This window comes from Populus euphratica, unplaced genomic scaffold, assembly GCF_000495115.2.
Source record: "Populus euphratica unplaced genomic scaffold, PopEup_1.0 scaffold21.1, whole genome shotgun sequence".
In the NCBI taxonomy this organism is placed as follows: Eukaryota; Viridiplantae; Streptophyta; class Magnoliopsida; order Malpighiales; family Salicaceae; genus Populus; species Populus euphratica.
In genome coordinates this window covers 1,192,571-1,207,327 of record NW_011499887.1, presented here as the reverse complement: position 1 = coordinate 1,207,327, position 14,757 = coordinate 1,192,571, and the positions used below count along the sequence as shown (strand labels likewise).

Genomic DNA, 14,757 nt, shown 5'->3' with positions numbered 1-14,757 from the left:
TCTGTCTATGTTAGGGACAGTATGCACTATTGGGCATTGTAGCTGTTCTCTTCTATTATTGTTGCTTGGTCTGTCATTTCTTCGAAGGAAATGGAAAGCATTACAATTGATATTCCAGCACTATGCTGTCGACGTGTTGAAATATGCACCCCATAACGAACCTGACAATCATTGTCTAGGCAGTGCCTGATCCTGAAGTTCAATGGAGCTTGAGCAAAAAAAAAAATCAAGTCCACTGAAGTTCTAAAAAGCATAACGTCCACAGTAGGAGTTAAGGCACTCTCTTTTCAACCCAAGATCCTGCTTCTTTGTCTAAACATGCATTCAAGCCTAGAAAGAAACGTGGAAATGATGTTGAAGGTTAGGTTTATAATCCCAAGCTCATTCGGACCAGCTTATCCATCTAGGGTTTATGAAGAAAATATCAGTTTAGTGATCGTGTAAATGCCGGCTATGTTATCTAACATCGAAAACTTATGCATATAAAAAGTGTGAAGGAGAATAAACTTGAGATTTGAGCTGCAGTATGTTGATACAGCCATGCTGTTTTAACAGAGGAGCGTTTTGATACAAACAAGCTGTTTTTACAAACACAAAGTGAAGAACATATTGTCATCTTTGGTAGTGGCTCGAGTTGAGAATCGTTCACTGCCACATTATCAGCAAACAGAAACCTGAAGGCATTACATGCAAAATTTCAACAGTGTTACATATGGCAGCAGACAGAAATCTGCCCCTAGATTCCTAAACTGACTGTACTAAGTTATCAGCGAAGCTAAAGGAACTGTACTCATCACAGCCCAGCACATACCATGTTTTGGAGGCAGAATGGTCCACTAAACGTTGCTACGAAGATAACAATTTGCAAATGGAAATGGTTCCAGGTTGATATGCATGTCATGATCGCCAATTTTCATTACTTTTTGAATTTTAACTTTCTCCGTCACCAATGACCAAACAAGCATTTTATGTAAGAAAGCATTATGCCTTCTCAAGTAAATATTTCAGCAAAATTCAGTTCTTCTGCAGATTCTTACCTGCTCTTGTTCTAACCTGAGGCGTCCACTCATCGATAATCTGAAAGAAGATAGAGATCAAAGACTTAGTAAGGTTGCCTTCCCGAGGGTCGGTATACCCACGGCATTAGTCGGGTCTCGGCCAGATACCCGGAGCTAATTCAAAATTAAACTTGTTTTTAGCAATAACAGGAAAATTTGAACGAATCAAGTAATCTTTTTCTGTTCAATAGTTATCCCAAATCGATCTTTCTTGGGATCACAAATTCTTAGCTCGAGTGGGATTCTTCGTGTTTTTCAAGCTAGATTCGTTTATGTTATGCTTGTTTTTCGCGTAAAAGCTTTTGTTTCATTGTTGATGCGTACCCTTTTGAAAAGTTTGGATCTTGTCGAGTTTAACTAGTTGAGTTTCAGGGTACAATAGATTATTATCCGTGGCATGCAGTGAGATTAAATTAACTTTTTTAAAAAATATTTAGGTATTGGAAGCATTTTTTTTTAAATGTAATAATTATGCTCTTAATCAATTAAATAAAATAGTTTTATATGAACAATATAAAAAAAGCAACAATAATAAACAAGAATACACATATATACAATAACTTGAGAAAAAAAACATTTATTCAAGAACAAAAGATAATAATGTTTATTTTTAGTCAATTAAATATTAAGGATAAAATACAATTAAAAAAATAAAAAGGTGGTATGAGCCAACTTAAGTTAGCACAATAAACATGTAATCTAAATATTAAAGGTACCAATTTTCATTACTCTTTGTATTTTAACTTTCTCCGTCACCAATGGCCAAACAAGCATTTTATGTAAGAAAGCATTATGCCTTCTCAAGTAAATATTTCAGCAAAATCCAGTTCTTCTGCAGATTCTTACCTGTTCTTGTTCTAACCCGAGGCGAACAGGAAAATTTGAACGAGTCAAGTAATCTTTTTCTGTTCAATAGTTATCCCAAATCGATCTTTCTTGGGATTACAAATTCTTAGCTCGAGTGGGATTCTTCGTGTTTTTCAAGCTAGATTCGTTTATGTCGTGCTTGTTTTTCGCGTAAAAGCTTTTGTTTCATTGTTGATGCGTACCCTTTTGAAAAGTTTGGATCTTGTCGAGTTTAACTAGTTGAGTTTCAGGGTACAATAGATTATTATCCGTGGCATGCAGTGAGATTAAATTAACTTTTTTAAAAAATATTTAGGTATTGGAAGCATTTTTTTTTTCAATGTAATAATTATGCTCTTGATCAATTAAATAAAATAGTTTTATATGAACAATATAAAAAAAGCAACAATAATAAACAAGAATACACATATATACAATAACATGAGAAAAAAACATTTATTCAAGAACAAAAGATAATATTGTTTATTTTTTAGTCAATTAAATATTAAGGATAAAATACAATAAAAAAAATAAAAAAAAATGGTGTGAGCCAACTCAAGTTAGCATAATAAACATGTAATCTAAATATTAAAGGTGGATCAGTTTGAATTAACTTGATAAATTAATGTTCTAGGTCATAAAGTAGGGATATTTCGATAGAAACAAATTAAAAAAATATAAAGCTATTTAAAAAAAATAATGTCGAACAATGATATAAAAAAATAAATAAAAAAGATATTAACCTCTATTAATTCTCAACCTTGTGACTCAAATTATTAGATTGGAAGTACTATATATATAAAAAAATCATTCAATCTCTATAAAATAAAACGTTAAAGGTTGAAATTGAAAACAAAATTGCAAAATAAATCACTAAAATAAAAAAATAGTGATTAAAAAAATAAAGGTTAAAATCAAAATAAAAAATAAATTAAGGGGAAAAAATAAATTTTCACTTTAAGAGATAAATTGAAAAGAAGAAAAAAATTAATTAAAACAATAAAAGAATAAAGATCAAAATAAAAAAAAAACAATACATTGTCATTTTGGATTGAATGATGAAATTAAAACAATAAAACTTTTACAAAAAGATTTAAGAAAAACAAAAACATATCATAAGAATACGAATAAAACTGAAAATATGAATTCATGATAAAAAATTTAAACATGTAGAATTTCTCATCTTGTTTTTTAAATAAAAACATTTTAAATGTAAATTGAAAAATTTATGCATACATTGAATTAAATAAATCACTAACTATTGTGTAAATAAATAAAAATAATAATTAATGATAAATAAAAATGTAATTGAAAAAATTAAAAAATAAATACAGATCAAGATATTTAATATTGCAACATGGGTAATTCACGTGGTTGTGTTTAATATTTTTTTTATTAAAATCATCTTGTAATCAATGCACATAAAATTTATTGAATAAAATTAAAAAAATAAATACTATGCAAAATCATACATATAAAAAATATTATAAAAAAATATTTAATCTATAAAAAATATAAAAAAATTACATATAAATCATACTAACCTTCTAAAAAATTAAACACATCTAGTATAATAAAAAAAATAAACACTATTAAAAAAGCTAAATAAATCAAAATAATCACCTAAAATAGTATTAATTAAAACAAAAAATTTTAAATTATTTTAAAAAACATATAAAAAAATATTAATTAAAAAAATAAAAAATAAAAAAATCATGTCTAGAAACTATTTGAAAATATAGTTCGGTTGCTTTTTAAAATAGTTTTTATTTGAAAATAAATTAATATGTTTTTTTTTTTAAAAAATTATTTTTAATATTAACCCTTTAAAATAATTTAAAAATTAATTTAAATTTAAATTTAAATAAATTATTTTTAATTTTTTAAAATATTAATTTAATTTAAAATAAAAATAAATTATTTTTAATTTTTTAAAATATAAAAATAAAAAGAGTTTATGGGTAGACATTAAAGCGGAATGAGATTCTTTCCCTTGACGCTTGATATCGGCACTTAAAAATATTTTTTAATGTTTTTTAAATAAAAAATAAATTAAAAAATAATCATCGCCACAATGACAAACGGGCTCGCTGCTGTAATTTCCCCCTCCCTCGTCCATTCTCCTCTCTCTCCTTTAATATAGACTCCGCACCAAAAAAATGGAAATATCAGTAGAAATGTCTTTGAATGAGCTACCAGAAGGGTGCATAGCTAATGCACTGTCGTTTACAACTCCTCAGGACGTTGGCCGGCTCTCGGTTGTCTCTCCCATGTTCATGTTGGCCGCCGTATCCGATGTTGTTTGGGAGAGGTTCCTTCCTAGAGATCTTGAATCTATTCTATCCACCTCCCCTGATGGTTCTTGCCTGATGGCATCTGCGGCTTCCAGAAAGGAACTGTATTTTAGCCTCTGTGAGAATCCAGTGCTTGTTGATAATGGGAGGAAGGTAAATTTTTCTTCTTTTCTAATTAAATTCCTTTCCTTTGAATTTTTTTATTGACCCTTTTGTGTTTTCTTGTTTTAAATATCATTTGATTGACTGGATTGCTTTTTATTTGATCAAAATGTCTTTTCTTTTTTATCCAATTGACCAGTTGACTTGTTGATTTTCATTGATGAAGTTTGCTGAAGTCTTTGTTGGATCCATCAAGAGTATTTTGTTTGATAGTAATGGAAAGGGAATTGGATTTTCTGTAAATATAATCTCTTATCCTGGTTAGAGATGTTGGGAAAAAGGCTGTTACATTGGAGAAAAAGTAGTTTTGCCTCTTGTCCAGTCCCTTGTCCCAAAACGTATGTGACTGATTTGATTTTCTTAAGCAGCAAAACCTATGTGACTGATTTGATTTTCTTAAGCAGTGGATCTTTATGGTTTTATTAGGAATAATAATTTGTCTAAAGTATCCCGCCTTTTGTATTGCATAGAGCTTCTCATTGGAAAAAAAGAGTGGGAAGAAATGTTACATGCTTTCTGCAAGGGACCTCTTGATTACATGGGGTGATTCTCCTCAGTATTGGACATGGAATTCTGACCCCACATCTAGGTTTTTCTTTTCTTTCTTTTTTTTTTTAAAGTTTTTTCTTCTTAGTTTTCTGTTTTTGTGATTGGGATATGTAAATGTTGATGGTTCACCCACAGATTTCCAGAAGTAGCTGAGCTTATTTCGGTGTGCTGGCTTGAAATCCGTGGCAAAATCAATACTAGCATGCTATCACCCGCAACGTTGTACACAGCATACCTTGTGTTAAAGCTTTCCATAGACATTCACAATTATGGATTGGATGACCAGCCAGTTGCGGTTGCAATGAAACTGGATGGAGAAGAAAGTTATACACGGACTGTTAGCTGGAGTGCAGAAAGAAGGCCGGGGCAGGTACCCTGTAATGCGAGACGGCTGTTTTCTTTATTTAGCTTTAGCCGCAGAAGATCTGTATCTACTGGAGAAAGTGATGGACATTATCCACGGGACAGAGGAGATGGGTGGTTGGAGATTGAACTAGGTGAGTTCTTTACCAAGGAAGGTAAAGATGAAGAGCTGGGAATTAGAGTTTTTGATGGCACTACTCATTGGAAACGTGGGTTGATTGTTGAAGGGATCGAGATTAGACCAAAACAGGGTAACTGGATGAGCAACTGTTTTCATATTCTAGTAATCATGTCTACTTTTTTCACATCTGTAGTGCGTAGATTAAGGTTGGTATCTTGATTGCTTCACTATCAAGAGCCTTTGCAGCTGGTCTAGTGCGCACACAGCTATGTAGGAGGATGCAGATAGCATTTGAGTAACTTTTATCTTTTATCTACTTAATATGTAATTGTTTAGTGATCATAGATGTTGGATCTCATGTTTATGATGTTCACTTCATTTTAAATTATCATCTTTCAACAAATGAGAAATTGCTTGATGTCATTTGTTTCTGTCTCAGGTGCAAGAGGAGCTAGTCCAAGCAGTTAAAGATGCACAGTAAATGGACTTCATCTGAAGTGGCATGTTTAATACTAGAAGCCGACAAAGTTTCCAACCATACTGTTGATGCTGAAACTAGAACCACAAAGGGAGCAAAATTGTATTGTTGAAACAATGTTATCTGTTGTCTTTCTTCAAAACTATCCATTGTGTATGTGGTTTAAATCCAAAAGGTATTAAATTGAATGGGCCATTGCTTTGCTGGGATCTCTGTAGTCTAGCTGAGGTTTCAAACACAATCTTTTTTTCACGGAAAGCAATCTAGTGAATTCAAATAAAAAGAAGTTACTATAAACTTATTCTTGCTATTTTGCCTGTTGACTCTTCATAGCCTGGTAATATTTCTGGCCCTGGAGAATTTTGTAGCATCTGTACCTGCCATATTTTCAAATGCTCTGATGCCTGATTTTATTGATCAAAATGATCGCAACTCATATTGGAATTGTACTTGCTCAAGTGCTGTATAACCTTAACCGGTAACTGCTTAATGAGATCAAACCTGAATAACTTGACATGACAGGCTTATTGGATCACTTCTAGGGAAAGAAAGATGCTCGGAAAATAGAAAGAGCTTCAGAGGACCAGTACCTGTATCATTTTTGAGTGCTTTTGAACTTTAGCTGCCTGATTTGCTTAACATGGTCTCAACTCATGAACTATCCATGGAATCTACGAAGCTTTGAGAGTTTAGTTAGACTCAATTTGATCAAACTATGCTTCAATATGCATGAAAGCATTCATACGGCGTTTCCCATATTTTATCATTTCAAATGTCTAATTATTATATAATTGATTTTGATTTTTATTTTTCAAGCATTGACCGGATTTGATCAATCTTGGTACCCCTAATAAGATTCCCTAATCAGGGTCGACACATGTACCCAGATTCAGGCCAGCCTCTGAATTCATCATGGTTTGGGACCGGTTCTTTCCCAGTGATCTTGAATCTATTCTATCCAATTCCCCTGATGGCTCTCTGCTGTTGAAGCGTGTAACTTCCCAAAAACAACTGTTCTTCAGCCTCTGTGACAATCCAGTCACCTTTGATAATGGGAAAAAGGTAAATTTCATTTTATTAATTCATAAATTGCCTAACAATGGTCATAAGAGGAAAAAAATTCTAATAGCTTGCTGCTTTTGCATTGAGTAGAGCTTTTCATTGGATAAAAAGAATGGGAAGAAAGGTTACAGGCTTTCGGCAGGGGATCTGGGAATTGCATGGAGTGATAATCAGGAATATGGGGAATGGATTTTCTTATCCTGGATCAAGTTTTCTCTGCTTTCACTTATATGTTTTCTGTTTTCTTCTGTTGTAGTTCTGATACAATTTTATGATTTTGGATGCCATAGATTTGCAGAAGTAGCTGAGCTTCTCTTGGTGTGCTGGCTGGAAATCCGTGGCGAAGTTAACATCAGTATGCCATCCCCATCAACATGTACACAGCATACCTTGTGCTCAAGTTCACTTACAGACCTCACGGGTTTGATGACCAGCAAGTAGAAGTCACTATGGGACTTGTTGGAGGTGAAACTTCTACTAGAAGTAGTAGTTGGGATTAAGTACGTATAATGGTGGCAAAACTGTAACACAACAAGGTCCATCGGTTCATCTGCACCTACCGGAGTAAGCGATGGATATTTTCCAAAGAGCAGAGGAGATGGATGGTTGGAGATTGAATTAGGTAACTATTAAATATTTATTTATTTCATTTAAAAATTCTAATACCATTTGAATTTTATATTAGATATATAATTTTTTAAAGGATTCCCTTTACTGTAAGGTTTTCCGAAGTGGCGCAGCTTGTTCGGGTTTCTTGGCTTGAAATTGGAGGCAAAATCAATACAAGCATGCTATCCCCGGCAACATTGTACACGGCACACCTTGTCTTCAACTTCTCCATAGCAGCAGCTGGTCCTCAGCTAGTAGCGGCCACAATGGGACTCGTTGGTGCTGAAACTTCTTCCAGACGAACTTTTTGCTGGCAGCGGCCAGAAATGTTTTCGCAGTTGCAATACCGCAATGCAAGAAGGCGTATGTTTGGTTCATCTCCAGCCCGGAATGTAAGAAGGCGTGTGATGGGCTCATATGCAGCTGAAGCAAAAAGGGGTGGAAATTATCCAAAGGGAAGAGGAGATGGAGGGCTGGAGATTGAATTGGGTGAGTTCTTTACCAAGGAAGGGGAAGAAGAAGCTCTCGAGATGAGAGTTCTTGAAAATATTGGTATTTGGAAACAAGGGTTGGTTGTTGAAGGCATTGAGATTAGACCGAAAGAGGAAAGAGGGTAACTACACGAGCAAATTAGTGTCTTTAGATGCGTAGACGAGGAGATAAATAAAAATACTTTAAAAAATTATTGTTATTATGTGCTTGAACACTGTTGTAATGACTATGAGAACTCGATCAATCTAAAGACAGCCCTAATATCCCTTTATATGATAATGTTGGTGGAACTCACTTATCTTGGAATCCAGTTCTTAAAGCCGGGACTAAACATATAGAAATTAATTTTCATTTTGTTAGAGAATAGGTAGCAAATGGAAGCATTAGAGTACAGTTCATCTCTAGCAAATATCAAATTGCTGATATATTTTTGAAGCCTCTTGCCAGTGCTCGTTTTTCACTTCTCAGGAACAAGCTTTGCATTTTGTCAAGCAACGCTAAGTGAGTTCTTAGATATCTACTTTCAAGAGTGTTCTGACTTTTGTTTCTATCAGTACGGGTTCAGACAACATATTTGTCAGTGTACTGCCCATTCTCTGAGTGGTTACAAAGATCCTCCACCCTGGAGACTAGCTAGCACATGGCTATTACGAAGACCACATGGCACACAGCTACAATCCAAGAAGTGAACCGTGTAACGGGTGGCCACGGCGGCTCTGCCGCGTCGTCCATCTTAGATACTCCACAGCCAAAAGTTATAAAGTTACCGCCCCTGACTCGGATCTCATTTTTCTATATCAATCATTTTGCTAATCCCAAGTAATTAAATTATATTAATATTGCTTTTAAGTATTAAGTATTCGTTATTTGAATTGTATAAACCACTTTGCTTTTTTTTTTTTTTATATATCATTTTATATTTAAATTTTACGAGAAAAAGTATAATTTATTCTTATATTTTTCTTTCTTCACCTTTTGATCTATTCATTTTATTATATATAATATATAATAGTTATTATATTAAAAAATAATATAAATAAATCTCACTTAATATTGTAAGTTATTGAGTTGAGATAATTTTTTAATTTTACTTAATATTTTAAGTTATTGAGTTGAGATAATTTTTTAATATGATATTATAATTTTGATAACTAAACATTCACGAGTTTAAATATCACCATTTCTATTTAATTAATAAAAATTAAGTACAAAGTAAAATGAATATGTGAGACTTCATCAAACAACTTAAAATATTAGATTGAGATTCCTAATAGTAAAATCAAACTATAAATTAATAGATTTCTTTTAATAAATTCAAAATAACATTATTTTTTTAATTAATAAATTTTTATTAGATTTAAACTAGTTATCGCTTATTAACTTGAATTTTTGTCTGGGTTATATAAGCTAATTTTTCCTTTTAATTTTTTAAACTTAAATTGATTTAGATCGTAGATTAACCTCTCAGGCCAATTTATGTTTAATAAAAATATTATATATTTTAATTAAATTAATAAAAGTGGAGAAATTTTATAATGTTCATGAAATAGAAAAAAATAGATATAATTAGAAATGTGAAATCTTATGTGAAGATATTCTAATCATTATAGATGGTTTATTAATTTTATTTTATTTTTTCTCTTAGTATTTCTTTCTTTCTTTAAGATGCGCCATAAAAAATAACTAATACAAGATAACTACTCTCTAGTTCGAAAATGCCATGTTACAAACTTAAATTCAATTTGATTTATATTAAAAATAAATATGAAAACAATTGTCAACACTACATGCCAAATTTAATTAAAATAAATTAGGTTGGCGTAATTTGACTTTATCATGCGAGGTATTTTTATGAATTTGTCAAAAAAGAAACCTCATAACAAAAATAAATTATAGGATGATTTAAAATATAAAAATAAATGTATTTTAACAAATGAGAACAATTAAAATTCTAAGTTAAACTATATCCAAAATTTAAAAATTAAGAGATTAACTCAAAAAAGACAAGAAACCCAAAAACACCCCACCTAATAAAACCAAAATATTAATTATCCAGTATAATTATTAGCTTAATCCAAACAACAAGTATAAAAAATATACTCATCCCATGTGAAAAATTTGAAAAACAGATTAAATCTTTTCTAAAGCAATAATAAAGAGTTCAACCAGGTAAAAAGAAAAGAAGAAGAAGCTTCTACTTTATCCCATTTATTTAATGGCCGCCAATAAAAATCACATATACTTAACTGCTAAGCTTCCCCACGACGCATGCTGCATTCTCTATAAATTGCACAGTATGCCACCTCAAAAACATGCAAGTCAAACGGCAAGAAAGAGCCTTGGAGAAGAAGGTATGTCGTTGAACGTGCTGCCTGAAGGATGCATAGCCAACGTTTTGGCGTTCACCGGCCCGAGGGATGCTTGTAGGCTGTCCATTGTTTCTTCCTTGTTTAAGTCGGCGGAGGAATCTGATGCTGTGTGGGAAAGGTTTCTTCCTCGTGATTATCAATCTATCATATTTACGTCCGATAGTTATGTTCTGCTGGCTTCTCTTTCTTCCAAGAAACAGCTCTATCTCAGGCTTTGTGAGAAGCCCATAATTATCGACGATGGCAAAAAGGTGACTCTCATGTCAATCTCTTCCTTTTTTTTTTTCCTTATAAATTTAAATATAGTTGAAACAGACATGGGAAGAACAAGTGTTCTTCGAGGATCTTGAAGATGTGACAAGTGGCATCCTCAAACGGTGCATGTTTTATTATTATTTTATTAGGTTGAATATCTACTTGTGTTTAACTTCTTTTTTTTTGGCTTGGAACAGAGCTTTTCATTGGTAAAAAAGAGCGGGAAGAAATGCTACATGCTGTCTGCAAGAGACCTGATGATTGTATGGGGTGACACTCCTACTTATTGGAGATGGAATTCTGATTCTTCTTCCAGGTTGGTTTCTTTTTCTTTGTCTAATGGTGTCGTTCTTCTCATTTATTTTGTGATTGGAAAATTTTTACGACTTTTTTGTTGGATTCTGACAGGTTTGGGGAAGTGGCCGAGCTGATTGGTGTATGTTGGCTTGAAATTCGTGGCAAAATTAATGCAACTATGCTATCTCCAGCAACGTTGTACGCAGCATACCTTGTGTTCAAGCCAAAAGAAGGAGTTTATGGGCTGGATTACCAGCCAGTGGAGGTTGGGGTGGGGCTTGTTGGTAGTGAAAATGGTAAGCGAAATGTGTATTTGGACTCACAGAGAGGTCGAGCACATCGATATCATCTTGTAAGAAGGCGCATTGGGTTGCACAACCGCAGCCGAATTGTGGGGATGCAAGAACCTGTGCCTGCTAGTGAAAACAATGGACAGCATCCAAAGGAAAGGGGAGATGGGTGGCTGGAGATTGAGTTGGGTGAGTTCTTTTGCAAGGAAGGGGAAGATGGAGAACTGGAAATGAGTGTTCAAGAGGTGAAGAGTGGTGATTGGAAAGGTGGGCTGACTGTTGAGGGGATTGAGATTAGGCCAAAAGAAGGTTAATAAATAAAGCCAGTTTTTTTTCCCATTCTATTAGTAATGTCTTTACCTACTCTTTTCGCATGGGTAGCAAGAACTTTTGCTGGTGTTATTTCATAGCTATTATATCTTCTTCTGCAAATTTTCATTTTGATGTTTGCCCAATGATGTTCTTTGGTTATTGTAATAAAAATCTGGTTCATTTTCTTATGTTGAATTTTGTAGTGTTTTTAGCGTTTTGCAAAGTTGTATGTGTTTGCATAAATTGTTCATAAAACCTCATGGCATGAGCTTTTGAATTAGTTTCTAATTAACTTAAAACCTGTGATTCAAACCTCAATATTCCACAAATTTTACAACTCAAGCTCTAAATAAAAGAAGAACGTGTATAAAACCTGTGTGTTTGGAACTGCAATTGGGTACAGGGTACCACCTCGAATTTTTTGAGGTGCTTTATGATTTCTCAGATATACAAATGCTGGATGGTATGCGTTGCTGCCATTTGCACGGATTTCTTCATTCTGAATCTATTTATGTTTTTCATCTGTTCAAAGGTTAGCAATTCACATAATGATTTCATGGAGAAAGTGAATAAAAATATAGATTTTCTCATCATACTGCTGCTTCAACACTTACAAAATGATTGCGTCTGTGAGCGCGCGCCAGATGTACGATTCTCCTGAACTTTTCATCATCAGTAGGATGGTTATGCGACTGTGTTGAATATCATAGGCTGAGGTTTTGTTTTGATTATTAGGCAATGCACAATTGCACCTGCTTGAGGTGTGATGCAGAGTACCCTTTTGGATGTTATAGGCAGAGACTCGCTGAATGCTTTTGCTTGTTCGGAGTGTCTTTGCTCACAGTGATCTTGATGAAGCATTGCATCAATGGTGAATGAAGACCAGAAAGACTCGCTAGCTTCCTAGCTTGAACTAGGCCTTTATTTCTTGCATCTCTTCTAATTTCCTTACGTTTCCTTCTCTTCATTTTAATTTAAAATAATTGAGGGCCTGTGTTTCTCTTCACGTCATACTCCGTGTCCAATTTCATATGGTAATGTTAGCCGCGGAGGGAAGCTGTACCTGAATCATGGGATGATGAAAAAAGAGTAGGGCACTTTTATTTTCACTTGGTGATGATGGAAGCTCTGCGAAGCTTGGTAGAAAGCTATGGCATATGCTGTAACGAGAGCGCGCACTGTTTAGGATTTCTTGAGAGCACAACCTTACAAAGAGGTGAGACATAGCTTCTACGATGATGGAAAATATGGGTTATCACGTGGGATTAGCTGTAGCTGGTGGAGAATGTTGGTCCATTTCCACGAAGCTCCTCCATCCAACAATCAGTTAGATCTTGCCTTGGATCCTCGAAAGGAAAGGATCAAAGAGAATCAGGGGAAGAAGCGAAATAGAGGTCTATCTTAGTGAAGACAATCAATGTGCAACTGAAATACTTGCAACTGGAAATATCTAATTTCTCACTTTATACATGCTGAGGGATACAAATAATGACATAAATCATGGTATGATTTATGCACCTTCCCTCCCATTTGTATATATATATATATATACTTAGGGAAGAGTTGTGTCTGTGAGTGTGAAAAACACAAAGAAAACAAAAGAGAAGTGAGAGCTTGAGTGTAGAGTTGAGTTGAGAAAAGTTTTCTCCTTCTATTTGTTTGTATTGTTTCTTTGAGTGATTAATACAAACCAGTAGCTCCATAGAGTAGGCAAGTTACTGAACCACGTAAATTTGTGTGTGTTTGAATGCTTGAATATCTCAATAATTGGTATTAGAGCTTATTCTTGAAAAAGAGGGGAAATACTTGCAACTGGAAATATCTAATTTCTCACTTTATACATGGTGAAGGATACAAATAATGACATAAATCATGGCATGATTTATGCAATTCCCTCTCATTTGTATATATATATATATATACACTTAGGGAAGAGCTATGTCTGTGAGTGTGAAAAACACAAAGAGAACAAAAGAGAAGTGAGAGCTTGAGTGTAGAGTTGAGTTGAGAAGAGTTTTCTCTTTCTATTTGTTTGTATTGTTTCTTTGAGTGATTAATACAAACCAGTAGCTTCATAGAGTAAGCAAGTTACTGAACCACGTAAATTTATGTGTGTTTAAATGCTTGAATGTCCCAATAATGGGTATTAGAGCCTATCCTTGAAAAAGAAGAGGTTTGATCCAAACTCAAAAATCAAAGTTCTCAAAACGTATTTTTGAACATCCCATCGTGTAGGGAAAGATGAGACGAATCCACTAGTGAAAACCCAGCGAAGCACCGACATCTTGCATGCCCACATGAGCCAACACGGGCCGACAACAGCACTGCCCATGCACACCGACGCGCCCCACGCGCTCCATGCGTCTTCTTTGCCCGAATATCTGCAACTGAACCAGGTTGACCTGACACGTCAGCAAACAATCAGCAACCACATCAGCAATTCTGTATAATCATCATTCACGTCACCTGCCACGTTAGTAAAAGAAACATCAGACAGAAAATCCACTTGGATCTGCCACGTCATCATATATGGAGCCGTTTTGCTTACATGTCAGACACGTCATCATAGCCGCGTTGGCATACTGGGTTTTAATCTAGTGCGATGCACTCCTCCTGACACATAGCTTTATTTGCAGCGTCCAGTGATCCAAAAGTTTGATTGATAAAATCTAAGTCATCCATAGTTTGATTTGGGTGATTTCAATTTTGTTTCTAATATTTTTGGCCATTCTGGACACATCTATAAGGTCAGATTTGGCAGATTCAAATCCAAGATATATTAGAAATGGCATATGAAATAAAGGTTGCTGGAATTAAAAAATTTGATGAAACAGATTTTGAATATTGGAAAATGTAAATTGAAGACTATTTATATGGGAAAAAACTTCATTTTCCTCTATTGGGGAGCAAACCAGAAAATATGTTAAAAGAAGATTGACACATTCTTGATAGATAGGTTTTGGGCATTATCATGCTATCCTTGTAAAGAAAAGTTGCTCATAATGTTACAAAAAAAATAATCTACTGCAAGATTGATGGAAGCTTTGTCCAGGATGTATGAGAAGCCCTCAACAAATAATAAAGTGCACTTGAAGAAGAAGTTGTTCAATTTGAAGATGACAGAAAACACCTCTGTTACACAACATCTCAACAACTTCAATACTATCACAAATAAATTGTCATATGTTGAGATTGAGTTT

The 14,757-nt window shown here is 33.8% G+C and overlaps 3 protein-coding genes across 3 annotated transcripts; all 3 read left to right on the top strand.

Moving 5' to 3' along the window:
* Positions 1 to 3,970: 3,970 nt before the first annotated feature.
* LOC105130552 (putative F-box protein PP2-B12) lies at positions 3,971 to 6,176 on the top strand. The gene is made up of 4 exons (XM_011033110.1): positions 3,971 to 4,351; positions 4,831 to 4,949; positions 5,045 to 5,523; positions 5,833 to 6,176. The coding sequence occupies exons 1-4, from the start codon at positions 4,064 to 4,066 to the stop codon at positions 5,859 to 5,861; spliced, it is 915 nt and encodes a 304-aa protein (XP_011031412.1). The 5' UTR covers positions 3,971 to 4,063; the 3' UTR covers positions 5,862 to 6,176.
* Positions 6,177 to 6,783: 607 nt separating this feature from the next.
* LOC105130611 (putative F-box protein PP2-B12) lies at positions 6,784 to 8,314 on the top strand. The gene is made up of 5 exons (XM_011033183.1): positions 6,784 to 6,933; positions 7,024 to 7,142; positions 7,224 to 7,370; positions 7,470 to 7,538; positions 7,655 to 8,314. The coding sequence occupies exons 1-5, from the start codon at positions 6,784 to 6,786 to the stop codon at positions 8,157 to 8,159; spliced, it is 990 nt and encodes a 329-aa protein (XP_011031485.1). The 3' UTR covers positions 8,160 to 8,314.
* A 2,009-nt stretch (positions 8,315 to 10,323) lies between these two features.
* LOC105130551 (putative F-box protein PP2-B12) lies at positions 10,324 to 11,745 on the top strand. The gene is made up of 3 exons (XM_011033109.1): positions 10,324 to 10,654; positions 10,856 to 10,974; positions 11,067 to 11,745. The coding sequence occupies exons 1-3, from the start codon at positions 10,331 to 10,333 to the stop codon at positions 11,557 to 11,559; spliced, it is 936 nt and encodes a 311-aa protein (XP_011031411.1). The 5' UTR covers positions 10,324 to 10,330; the 3' UTR covers positions 11,560 to 11,745.
* Positions 11,746 to 14,757: the final 3,012 nt, after the last annotated feature.

Coding starts and splice junctions, on each gene's coding strand:
- LOC105130551 (XM_011033109.1), top strand. CDS start 10,331: ATGCCACCTCAAAAACATGCAAGTCAAACGGCAAGAAAGAGCCTTGGA. Junction 10,655..10,855: donor TTATCGACGATGGCAAAAAG/GTGACTCTCATG, acceptor GGCTTGGAACAG/AGCTTTTCATTGGTAAAAAA. Junction 10,975..11,066: donor AATTCTGATTCTTCTTCCAG/GTTGGTTTCTTT, acceptor GGATTCTGACAG/GTTTGGGGAAGTGGCCGAGC.
- LOC105130611 (XM_011033183.1), top strand. CDS start 6,784: ATGGTTTGGGACCGGTTCTTTCCCAGTGATCTTGAATCTATTCTATCC. Junction 6,934..7,023: donor CCTTTGATAATGGGAAAAAG/GTAAATTTCATT, acceptor TGCATTGAGTAG/AGCTTTTCATTGGATAAAAA. Junction 7,143..7,223: donor ATTTTCTTATCCTGGATCAA/GTTTTCTCTGCT, acceptor TGGATGCCATAG/ATTTGCAGAAGTAGCTGAGC.
- LOC105130552 (XM_011033110.1), top strand. CDS start 4,064: ATGGAAATATCAGTAGAAATGTCTTTGAATGAGCTACCAGAAGGGTGC. Junction 4,950..5,044: donor AATTCTGACCCCACATCTAG/GTTTTTCTTTTC, acceptor GTTCACCCACAG/ATTTCCAGAAGTAGCTGAGC. Junction 5,524..5,832: donor CGAGATTAGACCAAAACAGG/GTAACTGGATGA, acceptor TTTCTGTCTCAG/GTGCAAGAGGAGCTAGTCCA.